Genomic DNA, 24368 nt, shown 5'->3' on the forward strand with positions numbered 1-24368 from the left:
CTCTCTTCTGGCAATAATCTGATTTTGCATTTAAAAAGTACAAGCTATTCTCAATGCCTTAGTCTAACTTTCCTAATATAAAACATTTTCTAAATAAACATAGGTTCAGACTAAATTAGTAAACTTAGTGCAGAAATGTATATAGAGATAAAAATACAATGAAACAAAAAATCAAGTACTTTATTAATTTCTGCAGTCCTCAGTTAATATACATACCTCCACATATTTCTTCTGTTTCATCATCTATGCATTCTCTATCATCACACTCACAAAATTTACCATAAACAAGTCCATTTCCATCTGAATTATCACACTTACACCTGCCACAGTGACATGTACCTAAACCATTAAAACAAAGCAAAAATCATTTGTCAAATGCATACAAATTATAATCAATGAGTATTAACCTCTTTCACAGAAATACAAAATTCAAATCAATTTAATATTTATTTGAATTATGCACTTTTGTGGGTATGATGAGATAGATAACAAGACATTCTTTCTTGAGATTATTGTAGTACAGAAATTATATTTTCTAGCACAGCTATTATGCTTGGCCTCTAATAGTTTCATGAATGTAAATTTGACCTCCTAAGTGCTGATTACACCTGGGTCGGAAGTGAACTAAAGCAGAAAATTCTAAGCTTTGTCAGGGAAGTAACCTTGCTTATCTTTCTCACCAGTATTTATTCAATGCTTTGCATAATACTTGAGCATACTATTTATGTAATAAACATTTATGGAATTCATTATCAAATGCATAAATGAAAAATGTAGATGCCCATAATAATTTCACATTCACAGTGTTGAACTGATACACATATTCTAATGACAAGGGACCAGAGTGGCTTTCTTAGGCATAGAAACCTAGGACCTCATCAAAACCACAGGGCAGCTCAGGATGAGAGGCACTGAAGTCATCTGGTCTACCATACAACACATACTCAGCCAAGTTTGCAGAGTTGAGTACAACCCTGAGAGTAATTTCTTGACAGTAAAACAGCATTCAAGTGATATTGAGAGGTTGAAGGTTCATTTGAGAAACTTCCTTTTTAATACTCATTTTTCAATTTTTAATCGATCATCACAATATTTAACATAAATGAGACCTTACCACTTACCAGACAACACCCTAGATTCTGGAAATATAACAGGAGATTAACTCAGTCAAATGCTCCTCTCAGAGTTTTATATGAGCAAAAGTTAATGTGATAAAATAAATCGAGAAGTGCAAAGTGTTGCAAAAGCACTTAGCAAGGGGATTTAACTGAGACCTGGAGGTCAAAGATAGGTCCCTGGAGACTCAGTAGCTCTTATTTAAGCTGAAAACTGAAAACCAAGCCAAAAAAAAAAGCTAAGAGGAAAAGTGGCATAAAAAGAATAAGGCAACTAAAGGTGCAGTTTATAGAAGTCTTATAGGTTATGTTACAGATTCCCAACCGTAATCCAAGAATAACGAGAAGCCATAGAAACATTTTCAGCAATGGAGTCATGTGATCATTTATGAATTTTTATCAGATTGCTCTAGTTGTCATATGAAGAATACACTGAAATGAGGGAAAGGTGGATATGAGGAAAGAATTATTATATTTGTCTGCAGGAAAGAAGGTAGAGGCTGATTAGGGTGATGGCAGTGAGTTTAGAAAGAAACAAACACACCTTTTTTCCCTTAAGAAGAAACAGACAAAACCTGGGACCAAGGATGATACTGATATTTGACTTAAGGTACCGGATATTGGAGATTCTATATGTGACCTACTGGAAAGAGCACGGATTTAGGACTAAGGTAGTGTGTAGCCAAATCCAGGTTTTAATTCCCACTAGCTATACCTACTTGAGGTCATTACTTTCATCTGTAACTCTCAAATTACTTATCTACAAATAATATCTACCTCATAGAGCTGCTGTGAGGACCAAGTAATAAATATATCACCCAATCATCTTTCTAAAAATACTACTGCGTCTAGTACATTGTAGGCTTTCAGAAAACTTTAGGTTCTTCCTTTTCTCCCATTAAGATGCCTAGTATATTTCTCCAGATACACTTTATATTTTATGGGTGCCACAATATCCTCCTTTCATACCTTCTGCATGATTCTGTTACTCCAGTCACTTGAAATTTGCTATTATCTGTAAGACCTTTTTCTCTTACAGTCGTGTATAAATGGGTCCATTTTACAGAATTTGAGCTTGTTCTTTTTCTCCCCTGAGAATGCATGTGTGAATTTTACTTTTATTAAACTTCATTTTCTTGTGTGTTTTCCCCAAAAAACTATTTTAATTTATAAAAATTCATTTCAAATCTAATGTTATAATTCATGGTATTGACTCATCTCAGTTTTTTTTCTTTAATTATCACCCTTCTTTTTCATTTTCACATTTATTAATGCTGTCTTTCAACCCTCCACATATGCATTCATTAAATTTTCTTGTTGTCTATTATATTATTGGCAAGCTAGTAGGTGCTATAGGAGTTAATTAGATGAATAAAATTAAAACAAAGAAAATCACAGACCAGGAAGAAGGAGCTAGATGGTCAATAATTTACACGGGGGTGGGCAAAAGAAGGTTTACAGTTGTAAAACATAAATAATAAGATAATAAATAATAACACAAGAATAAACTTTGTGTTTCACATACAACTGTAAACTTGCTTTTGTATGTATATATATGTATATATATAAAACCAGATGATGCAAAGGCATTTGCAATAGATTTGTGCCAAATGCTTTATAGGAAGTATAAACCTAAATCTTAGTCTGGCTCTGTGAAAGAGGAAAGGCACAATAAAGGAGTAAATTCTAGAGTTGGCACTTGATACAGAGATGGAAATTTCAACAAGTACAGATGAAGAATAGACTTGCGATGTTGAGGAAAGAGCTTGAGCTAAGGAATACGAATGGAGAATTAAAGAACAGTGAAGCATCTGGCCTGAGTTCGGAGAAAAGGGTAGGTTGAAGGCAGAGAGTAGAAGATCAAGACTATTGGTGAAAAATTTTAGAACTTATCTGTTGGAATTCCTGGAGGCTTCATGGTTTGGGAGTGAGGTGTAACATCGGATTATATGCAGTAGTTATTTTCAGGAGAGATGGGAAGGAACAGTCTCTTCCTCTGAATTCTACAACTTCTCACTGACATCTCCCACAGTCAGGCTCACTCCCGTCCACACATCAGAACCATTCCTGGCTGATGTGGGAAGTTTACAACAGCTCAGAGACTTCCTGTCTCACCTATCAAGTAGAATTCATAATCGAGGCTCCAAGATATGGCATATGGAAGATCAGGCAAAAGTGCCAGACACTTGTGTTCATGCTATGTCATCCTGTTTCTTTTTCTTGGTTGTCAATTAACTTAGTTTCTAGGCTTGGTCTGCTTTATGCTAGATTATTTTAGCTGACTTATCATTCTGACTAATATAACTGTCTCTGCCTAGGATGACTTCCTGTCGTGAACATTAGCCTATACCCTTGTGCAAAGGCATCATGCTTCACTCCACCCTGAGACTGTGCTTGCCTTTCTGGGCCCCTACAGAGTCAGGGGACTCTGGGACTTTGTTAGTCCCCAGCTCCATCTTAGGCTGCCCTTCAGTATTATGCCCATTCCATTTATCTCTTTTCCCCCTTCTGTTCCAAGTAACATCCAACAAACCACACTGTAACACAAAGTGAAAAGACTAGTAGAGAGAACTCATAGGCTAATGCAATTTGGGGGAAGTAGTCCTGAACTAGGCTGATAGAAATAGACATTAAAAGAAAGAGAGGTGAGAATGAGATTGTCAAAGTAAATGTGAAAGGCTTAGATACTGAAAGGAAAGAGAGGAAGAAAAGATTAAATCTAATATTGAGCTTGAATTTACATTTTGGCCCAGCAATTTCACTTCTAGTAATTTACACTGAAGACACAACTCCAAAAATTTGAAAATACATATATACCAGTGCATTTTTGCATTAATATTTGTAATTTCAAAACAGTGGAAACTGCCTAAATGCCCAAGCATAGGAGATTCATTAAGCTATGTCAGCTGCATGGAGTTGCATTTGGATAATGAATGAGGAAGGTTTCTTTGTGCTAATATGGATTGAATTCCAAGATATAATGTTAAGTGGCAAAAGCAGAGTGAAAAAGAGCACTTATAGCATGCTACCTTTCGCATAGGAAAAACTGAAAAATAATAATTACCAAAAATAAACACATACACAGATAAAGCAGAAACCAATAAAGATAATTACCTATAAGGTATGAAGGGAAGCAGGATGAAAGGTTTAAGGAAGAGAGTAATGATTCACAGGCTCTTTGGAAACGTGGTTGATTCCAAAGTTGCTGCAGGACAGGAGCAATATGACTATGAAATATTTTATTATGCCAGAAAGTAAAGAACTATTAAAACAAAACAAAACAAAACAATGGAGGCATGTCACTGGGACAGAGAAGCTAGTTTGAAGGGGCTCCAACTGTCTAATCTGGGATAATCTGAGCACTAGAATGATTACATACAGTAATAAATAATAAACCACTGAAATAATAAGAATTGTGATCCTAGTCTGATAATAAATCACTAAGCAAATGATTAACTGGTAGATGAGAGAAGACTCTCATTTGTGGTAGAATGTTGAGTGCCAACTGGTAAATATAGAGGGAACTTTGGAGTTTGGAAATCATCATTTTTCAATCATAATTGTAAACACTGGAACAGGTGAGTGTCGCCCATGTATAGTAAATTGGGATATCTTATGACTTGGGATATCTTATGGTTTCAAAATGTTTCCCCACAGACTGCTCATTTTTGACAATGGTCAAACCAGTAATTACAGAGCTCAGACATCAGACAACACCTTGGCCAAGTGATCATAATTAACCTGACCAGGGAGAGTAGATGGATATCATGTACTTCCAGAGGACACATCCTAAGAACACATAATCATCTATCTAGTATTTCAGCTAAGAATGTTCAACATGAATCAGATAAACCTGAAATGATTTAAATTCTATTTAAAAAGAAGTTGGGGACAATTTTCTTCAAAATCATCAATACTACAATGCCATCCATCATCTGTGGAAATGGTCCAGATTAAAGGAGGCTAAAGAGAGATGATAACTAAATCTAACAGTGCCTTTAGATTGAATCTTATATAGAGGTAGTAGGAGCTATAAAGGACATTGTTGGGTCAATTGAAAAAAACTGGAATATGAATGGTAGATTATATAAAAATATTATATCAATGTTAAAAAATATAGGGGTACAGATATCTGAGACATGTGTTTTGTAGCTTATTAAATGTTTTTATCTATTAAAGGAATTCCGTAAATTTTCTTCTTAAAGATATCTTAATGTTTAGATTTCTTATGTTGGAACATCTTTGGATTCCTAAATTAAAATCTCTTTGTTATTGATGTATTATTAAAAATAAAAAAATAATGCCCTGAATTTAACTTGAAAACAAAATAATAAACCCAAAAAATAAAGAACAAACAAATTAACAAAAGTCAAGTCTTACTACTTAAAGAAGTTTGGAAAGCATAAAGTTTTCAAAACAAAAGAAGCTGTGTGGGGGCAAGGGAGTAAGTGAGGGTGCACACATTTAGAGGGTTGGGTGTTATGAACTGGAAGTAGAGAAATCCTATTAAGAGGAAAGAAAAGACTGAAGTGCTGAAAGAAGCAAGAATATAAACAAACACAAAAAGTGACCTGACTGTTGAGAGCATTTGTCATGGTCCCTGATTGGTCCACTCACATCTTGCATTGGGTATGGTCCTGATTTCTATGAGCAAAACAACCTCACTGCACTTAGCCTGCACAGAGCAATTTGTTGCAATCAAAAACTGTGGAAAGGTCTTAGCTCAGATTGCAGGGATCAACCAACAAGATGAGCTTCAGGAGGGAAGATACTCATTCATGTAGTCAAATCCATGACTGTAACAGAAAGAACAATGGCTCCGACCCCTGGATCTACATAAAAATTACACAAGAGCTTTAAAAATCAACTATAGCCCAGCCGGCATGGCTCAGTAGTTGAGCATCAACCTATGATCCAGGAGATCATGGTTCGATTCTGGGTCAGGGCACATGCCCGGGTTTCTGGCTCAATCCCCAGCAGGGGGCATGCAGGAGGCAGCTCATCAATGACTGTTTCATCATTGACATTTCTGTCTCTCCCTCCTTCTCCCTTCCTCTCTCTCTGAAATCAGTAAAAATTTATATATTTTAAAAATCAACTATAGTCCAGACCACACCCTAAGACAACTGAATCACAGCCTCTAGTTTAGGACACGGGCATTCTGAAGTTCAACCAGATTGAGAAAAGCTGACTTTGAGGCTCCACAAGCCCAAATGTTAAAAGAGTATCTAATTATAGTAATACTGGCTGAAAACCATTGAAATGGAAACTGTAGTGTTTTTTATTGTTTTGTTTTGTTTTAAATAAGATTTTGGTAATTAATTTTAACAGCTTCTCTGTGAATTTCTAAAAGATATTTTTAAATGATTTCTATAAGATATAAAAATATTTTGGCCAAACAAAAAATCTTGCTGTCACTATATTCTTCAATGAGTTTCATATCACACATCAGAAACTTCTATTTAATTTAAAAGGTTTGGTTCTATTTGATGGCTAAGGTATAAATTCAAAGCACCCTTGATCTGTAACAGAAAATAATTAAGTTGGTTTATATAAATCCTTTTTCAAAGATTTAATTCAGCATTCAAAATCAGGGTTGACAATTTGCTTCAAATATTATCGGGGTGTTGTTCCAGTGAATATCTTGCTTGAAAGAGGCATTTGGAACAGCTGGAGAATATCAAACTTGCCACTCTCAGCAAGATGACATTTTTTTCTATTGATTTTCTGAATTTCATTTCTAAAAAAAATACTCAAAAGCAGTCTCATTCAGATTTCAACATTTCTCAACGCCTACATACTTCCATTAAAAACCAAAATTTTATTATTTCACTTAAGAATATTCATAGGATGAAATTCTTACCTGCATTAGAGCAGATGATATCTTGAGAATTCTTACACATTTGGTTACTTTTTTTCTTTGTCAGGTCACAATTACTTGGGTACTGGCAAGCGTTCCCAGACCATCCTTTGTCACATTTGCACTTTCCACAGTCACACTTACCATGGCCTGAGGATTTAACAACATCCAGTTAGACTCAAATTGTTAAAAAACAAAACAAAATACACACACACACACAAAAAAAAACATTATTGTAACTAAAAGCCTTAAGGGTAATGTTGGTTTAGGACTGAGCTATAATAAATTCAAACACATATATATTAGAGTGACTAAAGGGTAATGTTATTATAATACAGTATAGTGGAGTATGTAAATTTTATTTAAATAACCAACTTTGATAAATCATACTAAAACATTAATTTATAGAGACATTAGGATAGATAATAAATGAGAAGCATAATAAACCAAGTCAGAAAATTTAGCATAGAAAAAAACATATTCACCTAGTACCTCCATATTGTAGAGACAAAAGCCCAGTGAAAATTATTTTATGTAAGTACATTTTATAGCACATAAAACTACAAACTCGGGGTAAGAAATCTTACATGAATCTCCACTAAACCAAACTTGGCGTTATGTTTATTTGAATCTAACATGTAATAAAATCTTATAGATATATAAATACCACCTTGGGTAAGATTGACATGAACGTTAAGTATATCTCTTGTTTCTCAATGAGGAAATTTGGTTCAAGAATCCAAAGGATAAGACCAATATTCATTTACTGCCACAGAAATTTCTCAACCTTTCTTGCTCTCAAATCAACATTCTGCTGATTTTATTGTGATCATTAATTTTATTAAATCCTGCTTGATGAAGTCTACTAATGTTTTCAATGGTTGTATATTAGCCTGACTGAAGTACAAAATATATACAATCCTTGGCCCTTGTCCTTGAATAATTTACAAATTCAAAGTTGAGACTGATATATGAAGATAATTTCTTGTCAGACTTTGTATTACGTTGAGCAATATAGTCTATGACCTATAGAAATAAAAAAGGAGAGACTTTCTGGACTTCTTTGACCTTTAAATTGGCCTCAAAAGGTGAGAAGAGTTTGAATAAATTGCAGGGAGAGTATTATTATATTATTCAATACTATTGTGTCTTAATGCCTGAAATTCATAGACCACAATGGAATGGAATCATTGATTTGGTGCCAACAGTCATTCAGTGTGGCAGCCAAAATCCACATGATGAGGTCCAGATGGTCCGTGAGAATGAATGGCTCAGAGGTGTCCCATTTGGGCATGTTCGGCAGAGCCTGCATCTGTGATTGGCTATGATTTTAAAACTCCTCTGCGTGTGTCCCAGTCCATGTAAATGTTTCTATTCCTGTTGCATTTTTCAAATTAATTATTCTATTTCACAAACAAAACCTTGCATGCACCCTAATTGCAATTCACTTCATCCAGCACACATTACTGTCACATTGATTGTATCATTTTGCATTCCTGTCTGGCCCTACATGATAACGGTAATCTCGGCCAACTTGGTATCATTCACAAACATAACTGATCTCTCCTGCCAACCACCCAGTCTATTTATAAAAGTATTAAGCCAAATTCTTGAAGGAGTTAAGCCTCTTTGGTAAATGAAGTGTTTTGGTAACTGTTAAGGACTCTTAAACAACATTAGTGTATTAGGTTGAACCACATGAAATCATCACTTTTGTAAGTTGAATATCAGCTATTTCTTATGGTTTGTCCCTATAAAAAGGCTTCATATCAACAATGATAATATCAATTATTTAGAAGATAAAGGATTATGGCAGTAATAATTTGTTAAATCTGGAATAAAAGAATACTCAATCTTGTTTTATATTGGATGGGACGCCTTATTTGGAGATAAATATATAACATTTTTATTTATTTTTATTTTAAATGTGTCTTTACTGATTTTATAGAGAAGAAGGTAGAAAGAGAGAAATAGTTGAAACATCAATGATGAGAGAGTCGTCATTGATCAGCTGCTTTCTGCACGCCCTGGACTGAGGATCGAGCCCGCAACCCGGGCATGTGTCCTGACCATGAATCGAACCGTGATCGCCTGGATCTTAGGTTGATGCTCAACTGCTGAGCCTCGCCCATCCTGGCTATAATATTTTTAGAATGAAAATTATCTGCAGACTATTTTTACTCTTTATCCACAGTTAGTAAGAGCTTTGTCAGACCTCAGAAAATAGGGCTGCTGTATTGTTGTGGTAATCTCCATTAAAGTGTCAATAACATAGCTTTGGAAAAGATCCATTTTTCAAAATAACTTTTCCATTGTATATTGGGTTTCTGAGTCTTCCATACAAAGTGCTACAAAATGAATGGCTTAAAAGAACAGAAATAACTCCCTCACAGTTCTGGAGCCCAGAAACCTGAAAACAAGGTGTTAGCAAATGGGTTCCTTCTGGATGATCTTAGGAAGAAACTCTTCCACACCATTTTCCTAGACACTGGTCTTTTTCTACAAATTTGGTGTTCAGTGGCTTCTGACAGCTTAAATCCAACCTCTGTTTTTGGCTTCATATGTTTTTTTTTCCTCTGTGTGCCTGTGTCGTCATATTTTTCTACATAAAAGTGCAGTCATTGGATTTAGAGCCCATCCTACTTCAGTATGACCTCATCTTAACTTGATTACATCTTCAAGGACCCTATTTTCAAATGTCAAAATCAAAGGCTCTAGGTGTTAGGACTCCACATACCTTTTAGGGGAACATAGTTCAACCCTCAACAATTGCAAATAATATATCCTAATTATTTTCTTTCCTAACTTAAATTCATATGAAAAATGGGGCAATTTTTTTCTCCTATATATGAAAACAAACTAGCTAAGGCTGTCAGCAAGCCCCCACCCGCCCTCCACATTTCTATCCTACACTGGGAGGAGCCTGAAAACTTTTATAGACACCCAGGGTTAAATCCACATTTGGTTCCACAGTTCTGCTGGTGCCTCCCCTACCCTGTTCTTCCCACAATAGTTGCTCCTTAACCACCAGCCCAGCCTAAAGACAAGTCCATAGACCAGGCGAAAGACACAGCGGGCTCTCAAAGAGAGTTGGGGAACTTTGGGATAAAGAGTCCCAGATCCCAGACACCTCAATCTAGGAGAGCAAAGATGGCAAGCACCAGTGTTCCAGGTGGCCACATTCCCTCGGTTTCTCAGACATACTGCACCATCCTGGCCTTGGGAATAAATGGCCAAGAAGAGGTAGAGCAGAACCCATAAGTCATGAGGTCCAGAACAAGGCTCCAGTTGCACAGGTCAAAGGATGGCACCTGCCCAGGGCTACATGAAATCCTAACCAGAGAAGAATTTACCACTCCTGGCTGTCTAGACCCATGATTTTCAATCATTTTTATCTCATGGCATATGCAAACTAATTACTAAAATTCTGCAGCACACCAAAAAATATATTATCTGTTTTGCTAACCTGACAAAAAAACACACAGGTATAATTTTGATTCATTCACACCAGTAGGCTACTGTTGTGTTGGCTGTTATCATTTTTTAATTTGACAATCTAAGGGAAAAGAGGTCAGTGTCCCTGACTACATAGGTATTGCATGTTTTAAAAATTCTTGTAGCACATGTTGAAAATCACTGGTCTAGACCATTCCAGCACTGCTTCTTCTCCAGATAAGTCAATTTCCACAACTACAAAATGCAGTCTTCAAATAAACAATCCAACATGCTTGACAATAAATCTGTTTCCCTTCAAATAAGTTCCTAAGGAATCAAAAGAAAACAAACACACCAAACAAGAATGTCAGAGAAATGCCAAAACAACTCCCAGCCAAAGTAATGAAGATGGAAAAGTAAAAGGCTATTGTTTCCAGGGCTGTCAGTGGTGTAGGGAAGAGAAACCACAGTGGAGAGTAAAATCCAATAGTTTAGTCTCCTTTTCAGCTAAGAATGGGGAGGTCTGGCTGGCTTTCTCCAGTGCTTCCCAGTAAGCCAGGGCCTTAATCTCCACTGATAGGGAAAGGCATTCTCCAAACACAAAATACAAATTTGTATTTTTTAATTAAATGAAACAGCAGCAGTATCACCATTCTTTCGTGATCCCTTTTACCTGGCTACTGCAAAGGCAGGGGTGATTAACTTACTAAAATACATTAATACCCAATAGAGGAGAGTAGATGTTATTTATTTTTAAATAAAATAAAATCTCAAAATGGAAATAAAGACTTTATCTGTATTGAAGAACTTCTACAAATCAATTAGCTTTTTCTAAATACCAGTGAAAAATAATTATGCCTTTCTTTGGTAAATATATGGAAGAAAAAAATAAAGATGGAGGAGACTGCCCTTATCTCTCTTTTTGAAGTTTACTGATATTTTGGATGGAAATAAACTGCCAAAATGAATGTGTTTATTGGATTAGTTGTATATCTTTGGCTTCAATTCTCTTGAAGTCTTAAAAAAGGTAACAAGTAGATTAGATAGATAATAGACTGGGTATAGTAATAGAATGAATGGATGAAAAAGATGTGAATATTATTCAGCCAGGAGAAAGAAGAAAATCCTACCATTTGGGAAAACATGGATAGACCTTGAGGGCATTATGCTAAATGAGATAAGTCAGAGAAAGACAAACACTGTATGATCTTACATGTAGAATCTAAAACACAAACAAGCAAGGCCAACAACAACAAAAGCGAACTCAGAAGAAAAGGTCAGATTTGTGGTTATTAGAGGCAAACAATGAGGAGTGAGTGAAATGGGTGCAGGGAGTCAAAAGGTACCAACTTTCAGTTACAAGTGTGTGCTGAGGATGTAATGAACACGTCTATAGCTAGCAGTGTTACATGGTATAGCAGAACGTTGTTAAGAGAGTAAATCCTAAGTGTTCTCATCACAAGGAAAATAACTTTTTCTTTCTCTTTTTCTTTGTATCTATATGAAATAATGGATATTAACTCAACATACTGTGGAAATCATTTCACAAAATATATGTAAGCCAAGTCATTATGCTATACATCTTAAAATTACACAGTGCCGTATATCAATTATATCTCAGTGAAACAGCAAAAATCCTGATTATTCATTATTATTCATTACTACTGACAACAACTTTATCATATAGAAGAGGACGGATGTTCCAAAAATTATCCTGGGTGTCAAATTAGCTAGGAATGCCACTGATGGAGCCTTGTGGTAACCCTGAAATCTGAGCACCCAGCTGGCCCTGCAAATCTATTTGTTTTAGTCAAATATTCCCAAGACCTGCATTGTGTTCTATTTTCCAGTAGGTTCAAACATGCTCACTTAATAACAGACACATTCAATTTTTCTCCTTTCTTTCTGAGCTACTATAGATTCCCTAGCCTTTTGTAGGTACAAAAAAAACAAAAGAACTAACTATGCCACATCTAGAATTCTAAGAAAAGATTGTGAAAGAATTCCTTACATAATATTACAACTATCATGGTTTGCGATAGAAACTTGACCATTTTCAGGATAGGGCACCAATCCCTTGTTTGCTTCTCAGGCCAACAAAAAATGACTTAGACCTGCTTCCCATTCCTGAGAACATTATAATGTGAACACTAAAAGGATTCTGTGTAAGTGGGACCTTTTCCCTAGAAATTAAAAGGTCTGGACTCTCCTCCTGTCTGGATGCTAACCTTGGTCAGGAGAATGGAAAATAAGAAAGAAAAACCAGTAATAACGGGCTTCCAGGTACCAAGATAGTACTTTATATAGGCTAGCCTATCTAATTTCCATAATGAAACAGATTTTGTTCCTGGGTTTTACAAATAAAAGGTCTAAAGTATAATTCGCTTGCTCAAAGTCACATAGTTTGCCCGGCCGGGCGTGGCTCAGCAGTTGAGCGTCAACCTGGGATCCAGGCGATCAGGGTTCGATTCCCGGTCGGGGCACATGCCCGGGTTGCGGGCTCAATCAATGACTCTCTCATTATTGATGCTTCTATCTCTCTCTCTCCCTCTCCTTTCCTCTCTCTGAAATCAATAAAGATATATTTAAAAAAAAAAAAGTCACATAGTTTGTAAACTGAAAGCTATGTTTTCCCCATTACAACCAACATTATCTGTTTAGTTGCACAACAACAGTTGCACTACAATAGACTTAACAGAACTCTTTTGTTCTAGGAAAGGTGTTTTTAGCTTTTGTTGTTTCTTTTTGGGACTCACATGCATGGAATTGGATAACTCATCATACTTGGGGAAAGAACTCTAACAGTAAAATTACCAGCTTTACTATTTAAAATGAAAGAACGCTAGAGCTGGCAGATAAAAGAATTCAGGAATCTAAACCTCGGTGTGCTCATCTGCAAAAATAAGAGTTGGACTAACTAACCCCAAGATTCCTTTCATCTTGAAAATTCCATGCTATAGCCTCAGTTATTTTATTTGTCTCATAACAAAGTGGTTTCTTTAAATGGTCACAACATGTTAATACAAGATAATGGCCATAGACATTATAAATTCTTCAACAGCTGACTTTGTCACCTTCAACAAGTTAGCCAATCTTTGAACTTTTCAGGCCTCATTTTTTTTTGGGGGGGGGGGGCTGTAAGTCAAAAATGTACATCTCTCAGTATTTCTTGAGAGCTGCAGGACATGTCACTTTAAGGGAGCATTATGAGACCTGTCTCTCCTACCCTGTTTCTTCCACATTTCCCAAGAAGTTGGTGCTCCCTTCCCTCTCTGAAAAGCCATGATACTAAGAGCCTAAGCTGTATTTCTCAGGTGTCTAGAGAAGGAAAAGAGAGAGGAAAGACCACTCAACTAGATGACAGAAGTGCTCAGTTTTCTTTTCCTTTTTCTAGCTTCCAGTTATAAGATTTTATTCATCAGAAAGCTTTAGAGAGATTCCTTCACTTTTATCTGCAATAAAAAAATCTGTAAAGAGCCCTCATTTCCTTTAGTTTTGGCCTTGGCCTTTTGTCCTCTGTTGGGTTTTTTATTCAGGAGGGTCAATATCAAATACATCAACTGACAGAAGCCATTCAAACCTTAGAAAGTTAACATCCAACAATGATATTTCTTAGTCAGTGGAAATGAACTTTAGCAAACTGGAATCTAAGAATTTCAGAATATTGAAACCAGAGCAGGAGACCTTGGATTAGTCAAATCCCTTCATTTTTATGGGGGGTGTATTACTGGCCATAAAAAGGAATGAAATCTTACCATTTGTGACAACACTGATGAACCTAGAGGATATTATGCTAAGTGAAATAAGCCAGACAAAGACAAATATCATATGATATCATTTATATGTGGAATCTAAAGAACAAAATCATGAACAAACAAAAAAAAAATGAAGCTCCACCCTTACTATTAACTTCTTCCACATTATAAATATGTGTGACAAATAATCTAATCAATGGAGATATACGTATATGTGTGTTTACATATATATGTGTGTGTGTGTGTTCATATATATGTGTGTGTGTTCATATACATGTGTAAGTGTATGCATATATGAGGTTCTAAACTTTGTCTTTTAATATGGTTCCCAAAAGTGAAAGCCTGAATGATAAGATGGCATTTAGCATCCCTCCCAATGTTGAGATTTTCCAGAACTTTTTGTATCTGTTTTTGATAAATATTAATAAAATTCTTCATCTATTATGTTAACCTTCTTCATCTCAAGTTCCACTGGTTGTTCATAGAGCAAACTCTGTGTATGTCCTTATTTCTCATAACATTAAAAAATTGTGCATCAAAATGGAGACAATTCTCTCCTCTGTGAGGCAGTATAACACAGGGCCTCAGTGTGCAGGCTCCAGAGACAGGCGAACTGGGTTCTATGACTTGCTAGCTGGTTAATCTTGGGCAAATATTTAATTAGTTTCCTAGGGCTTCCTTAACAAAGTACTACAAACTGGGTGACTCCTAACAAGAGAAACAAATTCTCTCACAATACTGCAGGCTGTAAGTTATAAATCCAGGAGTCAGCAGGATCCTGGGTACTTGAGACTCTAAGTAGAATCCTTCCTTGCCTTGTCCTAGCTTTTGGTGGGAGCCAGCAATCCTTGGAGACCCTTACCTTGCAGCTGCATTACTCCAATCTCTGCCTCTGTTGTCACATGCCTTCTCCCCTTATGTGCTTGTATGTGTCTCTGTGTCTCTTCTCTTCTACTTATAAGAAGAATAATCATATTGAATTAGGGACCACACTACTCATGTATAACCTCATCTTAACTCATCACATCTGCAACGACCCTATTTCCAAGCAAGGTCACATTCTGAGGTAATAGAGGTTAGGATTTTTCAACATTATCTTTTTTAGAGGACACAATTCAATCCATAACACCTCTTATTATCTCTGCTTTATCTGCAAATTGTGGATAAAATAATAAAACCTACCTCCAGGGTTTTTATGGGAATAGAATGAGTCCATCCCCATAAATCAGTTAAAATACTGCCCATCAATAAAATGTTAACTATTACACCCTATAGTAAAGGTATTGGGAGAGCAGGTCACCCTAATACAACTGTCATGATAATCACAATCCTAAACTTAAGTGCAGAGTAAAAAGTGGATGTTAAGTGCAAATTCTAACTCATGTTTCTCCCTCTCCCATACTGCACAGAAAAATCCCTGATCCAGTACTAACCGTGCATCTGGGTTATAGGGATAAGAACTTTTCCTGGAGAAGTCCACATTTCACAAAACTAATAGGCAAACTGGCCAACAAATTAATTCAGTGAATGACTAATTGTAGCTGAATAATAATTTAAACACTTCAAAGTGCTAACCAATTTGCTCTCAAATACACACACACATACACACACACATATATACACTTAAATACATACCTATGTATATGTGTGTGTGTATTTTTTTAAGGTTCCTAAAACTTCCCCACATTCATACTAGACTTTGGCATTAGATGCCTTTGGGAAAGCATCTCATACAAAAAGCAGCAAAAATGTTGATCTTTTCTTTTCAGCTTCAGAGCAAAGGTCCTGACAAACTGGTAGTTTCCAAAATGTGGCGGTCATCATTCAAGACATGAACAAGAAGGTATGTGGGATGCAAAAAGAAAACAACTATAATTAATATTTATGCTTATTTTGTTTTTAAAAATTGTTACTTTATATATTTTATGTGTGCAACTTATTGAGAAGAAATACATCTATATAAATTATAAATGAGTACACATATATATGGGTAAATTCATTTTTTAAAAGGTATGATTAAGGTTTTGAGACAACTGATTAAAGCAATAGATTTGTAAAATTATAAGGAAGATCTATTTCTTAAACTAGGTGGTAGAAAACAATATCATTTTTTGGTTCTTTTTGTTACCTTTTACCCTTCAAGATAATATTTCACTCAAAAAATTCAAAAAGAAAAAACATCTGTCCAAATCAATACTCCTATAAGTAATGATGTTAAAGAGTTTCATTTGGGGACTTCAGTGGCAGGAGATGTCACAAGCCTGAATCATATCCATAAGATCCTGCATGGGGGAGACAGTGTAATATAAATCTTTACAGCCTGAGGATCTATGAAGAGCTGGATAGAATATACTTGATTATCTGAATGAAAGGACACTATTATTTGGAAAAATATATGCTGAGCCAGTATGCAAGGTTCTAAGCAGAGCTATGAATTGTGTAGGTCACCAGGGAAGGGGCCTGTCCCCTGCCCCCTCCAGGACACAGACAGACAAGGAGAATAGGACACAGACAGACAAGGTTGGAGATCCAACTGCACATCTCTGGAGAAGCTTTGCAAATTCTGTCTGGACCAGCTTGGACCAGTTTCAATAGAATAGAAAAGGTTGTGAAGGCCCTAGGTATCTGACACAGGCCTTGAAGTGTCCTGCAGACTTAGCAGGGCACAGGAGGGCAATCACAAATTTTTGGAGAGGGAAGGTCACTAGCTGAAGAGGACTGAGGTTAAAATGAGCTCCACTGCATTGCTAAATTCCAGTGGGATTATAAATGCTCCTGCAGTCAAAGATTCCAAAACATGCTTGAGAGTTTTTATAAAGTCTACTTTTTATAAAATGTACTTTTAATAAAGAGCTCTTGTATTGTTCCTTTATTAAGTCTGTACAATGGCTAAACCAAACATCATCTATGATCATCTCATGATCTTCAAATATTATGATCAAACAATTCTCTGGAATGCTATTTTCTCCTATTCTAACTAAAAAGGAGCAGATGGCAATGATTTATTTATTTCCTTCTCACTTAGTTCAAAAATTAACAAACATTTGTATGTTCAGTTAACTTTATTGTAAATTCTCTAATTGCAATGACTTTTCTATTAACTCAGTAACTCCCTAGGGTTTTCTGCTCTAAGCTGTTATAAAGTGGGTAGTTAATAAAAGTTGTTGACACTTTGGTTGACTTGATTGGAAAAAATGAAATAATTTTCTTGCAAGCAAGTAAAAGTACTTGAAGTCATGACATTTTCTATAATACAAAGATCAGTCACCTGAAGTAGCACTCTTACTGAAATGATGTATATTGTAGAAGAGAGCCAAACCATGCTGGGGTGTGCATTTAGGTGATAAAAAAAGAAAGGAAAAGTTTCTGTAACAGCCAGTACACTCAGTTGTCTTGAAATCACTTAAGGCCAAGGCATTTGGAGATTAAGAAAAGGGCATAACAGTGGTTGTCATTGTTCCAAAGAGAATGAACATCTTCAGGTGAAAATGCAATCAGTTCAAAACTTACCACCCTTTGTTTAGGATATCTTCCCTGTTCTTGACTTAGGAGCTATGCCATTCTCCATTCTGAAAGTCTATAGTTATTATAATTTATGATAGATAAGCTTCACCTATCATTAAATTTTAAAAGTAACCCATTTTAAATCAATAGGTAGTGTATCTTGTCTTTCTTTTTGCATTGGCATTCAGATATTTACTTTGGAAAACAGCATTACCAAGCTACACTATAATGCATAAAATAACATACATTAAACTTCTGAGTCACAAATCAATTTAATTCATATTATCTTATTTAATTATCAAAATGACATAAAAAATAGAAAACAAGTATTACCATTCTCACTTATAAAAGAGGAGGTTCTTGGTAAAGTCTTTAAATGATTCCTCCAAAATTTTAACCAAGCACCCAAGTCATCTACTCAGCTTGAGTATCCTCAAACTCAAGAGCAAGAATGGAATCCCCGCCCGGCTGGGCGTGGCTCAGCGGTTGAGCATCGACCTAGGATCCAGGCGATTGGGGTTCGATTCCTGGTCCGGGCACATGCCTGGGTTGTGGGCTGGGCAGCCAATCAATGACTCCCTCATCATTGATGTTTCTATCTCTCTCTCCCCCTCCTTTCCTCTCTCTGAAATCAATAAAGATGTGTTTAAAAAAAAAAAAAATGGAATCCCCACTTCCTGTCCTCCCTTCCTCTGACCTTACCCTCATCCACTTTGCCTCCTTCTCTCCGGCTCCAGAGGCTACATCAAGGTCCATTCCTTTCGAGGAGTCTTGACTTCTTTGTCATAAGGTTCTTTTGAGGCCTTTCTCCCTCTCCTCTATTTCAACCTAAGCCTCATTATTAGCACCTTCCCCTTACGGCATAAAATTGAACAAGTGTCTCCTGGTCTTTACAAAATATGATCAATACTTCCTCTATTAAACACATATCCCTACTTTTAGTCTCTACTCCAAGTCAATTCTCCCTTTTTTATTCAAATATCCAAAAAGGGAGTTTTCACTCCTAGTCTCACTTTTCTCTACAATTGGATTTCTATTCGACCATTCTATTGATATGTTTCTAACCAAGATGACTAACATGCTTTTTATTCCTTAATTCAATTGACATTTAAGTCCTAAGCTTATTGTTTGCTTCTCTTATCTTTCACATCTCCTTTTTCTTCTTACCCTCCTCTGGCTCCTTGGCCTCCTACATCACACCTATAGATATAACATCAGACAATCCATATTCTCCAATGCATCTTAGAAAAGATAAGGCAAATTAGAGGAATAAAAAAGACTGGAGCATTTATTCCATTTATTCCTAAGAGAGTTAATTAAAACAAAGATAATCCTTTCATTATTGCATCATATTAGGTTTTAAGTAGGCTTGAACTGTTATGTTTTATTGTTTTGTTTTGTTTAATGCCCCCCCCCCCCCCCCGGCATTTAGTGAGCAGCTGGAGGAAAAAAGAAAGCTCATAAGGAACATCAGAGAAAATAAGTAAAAAGGGAATTAAAAGCAAAATTTCCTTTGAATATCCAAATATCCAAATTTCAAAATAATGTAAAGTTGAATCTGCCACACACATACACTTATCATATACATTGTTCTGAGACTTAATTATTTTTCCACCTAAAATATATCTTGGAGAACTTTTGTCAAGAACTATGAAAGGGGGATGAGATAAGATTTCCCCTTATTGAAACTAATAAATTAACCTGTCACAGTTCCATGGTTTCTGGCAGAAGACATGAGACTCTTGGTTCAGAGTCAAAGGACTTTATTACTCACATCACAGCAGTAACTGAAATATCAATTTGCGCATGCGGTGGGTTGTGTTAGAGGAGAGGAAACCCTAAGATAGGCATCCTGACTCTTGTACAACGGGCAGTAAACATGCCTGAATATGTCCCAGAAGAAGACATTATTTTATTTTACTACATTGTAGACAAATTTTCCTTTGCTCCAGAGGGAAACATCAGGTCCATCTTCCAAGGCTATTCTCTGTACAAACATCTATGAAAAGACATTCTGGAATGAAAAATGTCAGTGTCCGTGTTGAAAGAATTACAAAGCAGAAGAGACCCATGGAGAATTATCTCCTAACACCTCTTCAAAGAGTAACACCTCTGTTTCCCTAACAAATGCATACTGTTTCGTTGTCTATAACCACAGTAACTTAGCCATCCTTTATTGGTGTGCACTTAACTAGCTTTGATCATTTGCCACTACAAACAGTGTGATCCTAATTATTCTTCCTTACACATGGAAATTTGTGCAGAAGTGTGAATAGATTTGGGGGAATTATTATTATGTGGAGTGTATGGATGAAAGAGTATGCATATCATGAAAATTTTAATAGATATAGACAGATTTGTTTCCAAAACTATGTTAAATACACTCCCACCAACAATGTGTGAGGATACACATGCCAACACCTAACTCAGAATATTATGAAATAATCTGTGTCAATCTAGCATTAAAAATTATACCGAATATTTTTTTTGGCATATGTCAACTATGGGTGAGTTTCAACATCTCATTATTTTAAAAATCATTTTTGTTCTATAAAAAACAACTTTTGTCTCACTATCTTAGAATTTTGTGCTTAGTATTTTGCCTATTTTTCTTTTGTTTTTTTGGACAATTTCATGATTTTTATGAGCATTAGGTTTTATATGTTTAAAATTTTAGTCTTTTGACTGTCATTATACTGCAAATATTTTTATGGCATATAGTTTCTCATTATCCTAAATCATATGATCAAATTCTGTCATGCTTTCTTCTTGAAAGTTTGATTTTATGTATAAATTTTGGATTCTTTTTCTGCTAGCAGGTGTTCATATTTATTTACCCATGTAGCAAGATACATTTTTCAACACCACTAATAAATCGTTTATTCTTTTCCCATTGATTTACAATGTCACCTTTATCAATACTACATATCTTTTTCTCAACTCCATATAATCTTATATTGATATCTCTATCAATTCATGTATGAATGTGAAACTTCTTTACATGCTTGATTATAATAAAGTAAGTTAAAAAATATTTAGTAGGTCTGGTCTCTCTTTTGTATCCTTTGTTTTCAGTATTTATCTTTAGACTTAGCTTAATTCCAAAAATAATTTTTGAAACTTTTGGGAGAGAGGTGTCAATTACATTAAATATAAAGATTAATTTAAGATAAATTCCCAGATATACACTAATGTATAAGGTAAAAACAGTCTGTCAATTTCATTTTAACACCCAATGATGAATGCCTTTGTACCTACCACCCAGATAATGAAGAAAAGATCACAGTGAGTACTGAACCCCCTGTTCACAACTGCAACTACACAAACTACTCTGAATTTTATAATTTTCTTGTTTTACTTTACATTTTATTGCATTTGTATACTTGCATAAACAATGATTTAACTTTACATATTTTCTAACTTTTATAAAAGAACCATACTATATCAATACTCTGTCACTCGATGTTATATTTAATCTTATAACATTTTACTCAATACTATGTTTGTAAGATTCATTCATCTTGTCACATGTAGTGTATTTCATTCATTTTCATTTAATATATCTTACTGCATTATTATTTTAAAAATATGCTTTCCTCTGCTGTTGGACTTTGGGTTTGTTTCCAGTGGTTGTCAATACCAACAACGTGACTATAAGTAGGAGAAATATTGGAACTATTTAATGACTAGGAATAATGCATCTGAACACAGGCGAGCTAGAGGCTACCAACTAGCCTCTGCCTTAACCTTTTAGATGTTGAGTCACAGACAGTTTTGAGGTTCCAGGTGAAGGCCTGAAGTGAACGGAAAGGCTGGAGGACCTTAGGAACCTAGGGGCCCCATCTTTTTCCAACTGCTATAGTGGTATTTCAATATTAACAACTGCTATAATTTAATCAGCACATAACAGCTGCATACCACCATCACTACAAATATTCTTGACCATATTCTAGAATTTCTCTTCTATGACTTATTTTTCTCTATACCATTTTATAACCAGAAATGCTAGCTCAATGAGAACCAAGATAGCCTCGCCTTATTAATTACTATATTCAAAGTACCTAGGATAGGAGTTTACTAAACATTCTCATCTCTTACTTCCTCAACAGGAATTTTTCTCTGGATATTTCTTCAAAAAATCCTGTGATCATACATATTCTTTCAGTTCTTGCACATTTGAAAATATGTATTTTGCATACATATCTAAATGCTGGTTGTTATATAAATGTCCCTGAACAACTTGACTTTGGTTTCCTTGTTTGTATTTAGCCTGGTTCTCCCACAGTATTCTTTCTCTTTCAGTCCAATAACTTCATCACCTTATATTTTACTGCTTGTTGATCTGCATGATTTTCTGGGGCATGTTGTTCCCTTATTAGAGATTAAAGTGAACTTATGTTCAACTGAGTAATCCTGAATTATATCTTTGAAATCATCCAGTTCCATGTTATTGATTCTCTTCTATGAGTACACCATTTCCACTGGACACCATTTCTATGTATGTACACCAATTATGGTTATGTTGGATCTCCTTTTTTTCCTTCTTCATATGCTATTTTCTCTCTAATCATTGGTATAATCATTAGTTATTTTTCATTTCATTCTTAATAGTCTCAAGCTTGTGTTTCTTTGCTGATTGACCTAAGAAGTGTGTATTTTTCTTTTCTCTGCATTCATTCCTATGATTTGTTTTTTACTTTTATATACCCCGTGACACAACATCAGTTCATTTTCCTTTGCTATAGGCAGCATAGCATAAAGGTTAAAGTCACAGACCGTCTAACTGTACTGCTGGGATACATCTTCTCACTACATAGCTTTGTTGTGTGAACTTGAGCAAGTTATTTAATCTCAAATACTCATCTGTAAAATGGGAACAATAGCAGTAGTCACATAACAGTTCATTGTAAGAATTCAGATAAAAATTGTAAAGTGCTTAAGACAACGACTGTCACATAACAAACACTATATAAGAATTCATTAAATTATTATAAAAATCTCACTTTTCCTGTAATTTCCTTGCTAAGTACTTGCACCTCTCCTTTTAGCTCTTATTGCCTGGAAGCAATATATACATTAGCTACTTATAAATAACTTTCATTTTATAATATCAAAAATGGTTCATAATTTTTATCAGTTCCATAGTAAAGTCTTTCAGGTGTTGATTTATTATCTGGGTTTTGTTTGTTATGTTCATGTTCTGTATTTCTTTCTTGTGTTACATTTTCCATAGGTCTCAGGCTAAGTTTCTAATTATTATTCATCACAAATAAAAGGACTTTTTCCTGGAACAATTATATTTGAAAAGACAATGTGGACAGGAACAAGAGACTTTTACTTTTCTATGAGCATTAGTTTGCACATATGTGCAAATATTTTATTATTAATTTCTAAGATAAATTTGATGAGTTAAATGTTATATGATATATGTTTAATAGTTATGGACATAATGTTCTCTAAAATGGCTGTGACTTCCATTTCTGCCAATAATTGCAAGTCAGTGTTTCTTGACTTACATTGTTTATGCTTTTCTTTCTGCTTAAAATGCTACCAGAGTACACCTAAAACCGATATAATTTTATTAACCAATGTAACCCCAATAAATTCAGTAAAAGAGAAAAAATAAAATGCAATGCTACCCTATTCTCAACTGAAAAAGAAACCTCTATCCCAGGCTCCAATTATACCATGTATGCACCTACTACTTCACTAATACTTAATAATTTATTTACATGGCTCTCTTCCCCACTAAACTGTTAACTTCTTTAGGACTAACATTGTGTCATCTTAATTTTATATCCTTGACCCATATCCAATTTTTTTGGCACACAATAATTGCTCCCCAAGAATGTTTAATAAATACATAAATGATAAAAGCAACGTAAAGTTACTGGCCATGGGTACAACATTGGTAGATAGTAAAAGTAGACTATGAATACAGTTTTTCTCCCTATAAATATTTTTTTCACTATAATGTTCCAAAGTTATATCGATATATATTAAAGGACTTGCATGTAGGTCAAAAACCTGTTTTACATGCTTAACAATATAATTATCCTTCAAATGACTTGCAAATAGTTCTTATTCATTCTAATACTGATAAAATTATGGTCTATGGTTTGCATAGACATTAACAATATGTTTTAATTCATATGGGATGTTAAAGCTTGATCCAAATAGTTTCTATCTATGTAACCAGAGTTTGACATAAGAGTAACAAAGCCTCATAAAATTACTGCATAATTCTATTTTGACTGAGCTGCAACTAACCAACTATAGATATTTGTGACTAAAACTCAATTGTTCCTCATGCAAACAATCTTTTAGAATCTCATACTGCTTTTTCAAGTAAAGATATCAATTACATTTAGAGTCAGTTCTAAGGTAAAATGTCTGAGAGTTGATTACAGTAATTTAATAGGTTGTGATCTATGTGACAACTTTAATTCTCTATGAAAGAAGACAAACATTTCTGATTTATATTAAAAATGTGTGTGCTTTAAAATTAATAGTTTTGCTTATTTAGGATTACTGAATGAACCTTGAATCCAGGAAATTCAATGAGATTATTATAGTGCTGTGTGTTGAATGAAATAAATTGACCAGTTGTCAAAATTTATACTTTCATTTCAACTTAACTTTTGCCAAAGCCATACCACCGCATCTCCAAATTGCCACATTTTGTCAGTACTAATAGCT

The 24368-nt window shown here is 35.0% G+C and overlaps 1 protein-coding gene across 1 annotated transcript in view; it reads right to left on the reverse strand.

Moving 5' to 3' along the window:
* Nucleotides 1-24368, reverse strand: part of ITGBL1 (integrin subunit beta like 1) — a 184533-nt gene that overhangs the window by 99671 nt on the left and 60494 nt on the right. Inside the window, exons 3-4 of the mRNA XM_016203847.2 lie at nucleotides 6979-7125; nucleotides 217-339 (exon numbers count right to left, since the gene is read on the reverse strand). Coding sequence (XP_016059333.2) covers nucleotides 217-339; nucleotides 6979-7125 — 270 coding nt within the window. The remainder of the gene's footprint in view (nucleotides 1-216; nucleotides 340-6978; nucleotides 7126-24368) is intronic.

This window comes from Miniopterus natalensis, chromosome 2 (genome assembly GCF_054644295.1).
Source record: "Miniopterus natalensis isolate mMinNat1 chromosome 2, mMinNat1.hap1, whole genome shotgun sequence".
NCBI lineage: Eukaryota > Metazoa > Chordata > Mammalia > Chiroptera > Miniopteridae > Miniopterus > Miniopterus natalensis.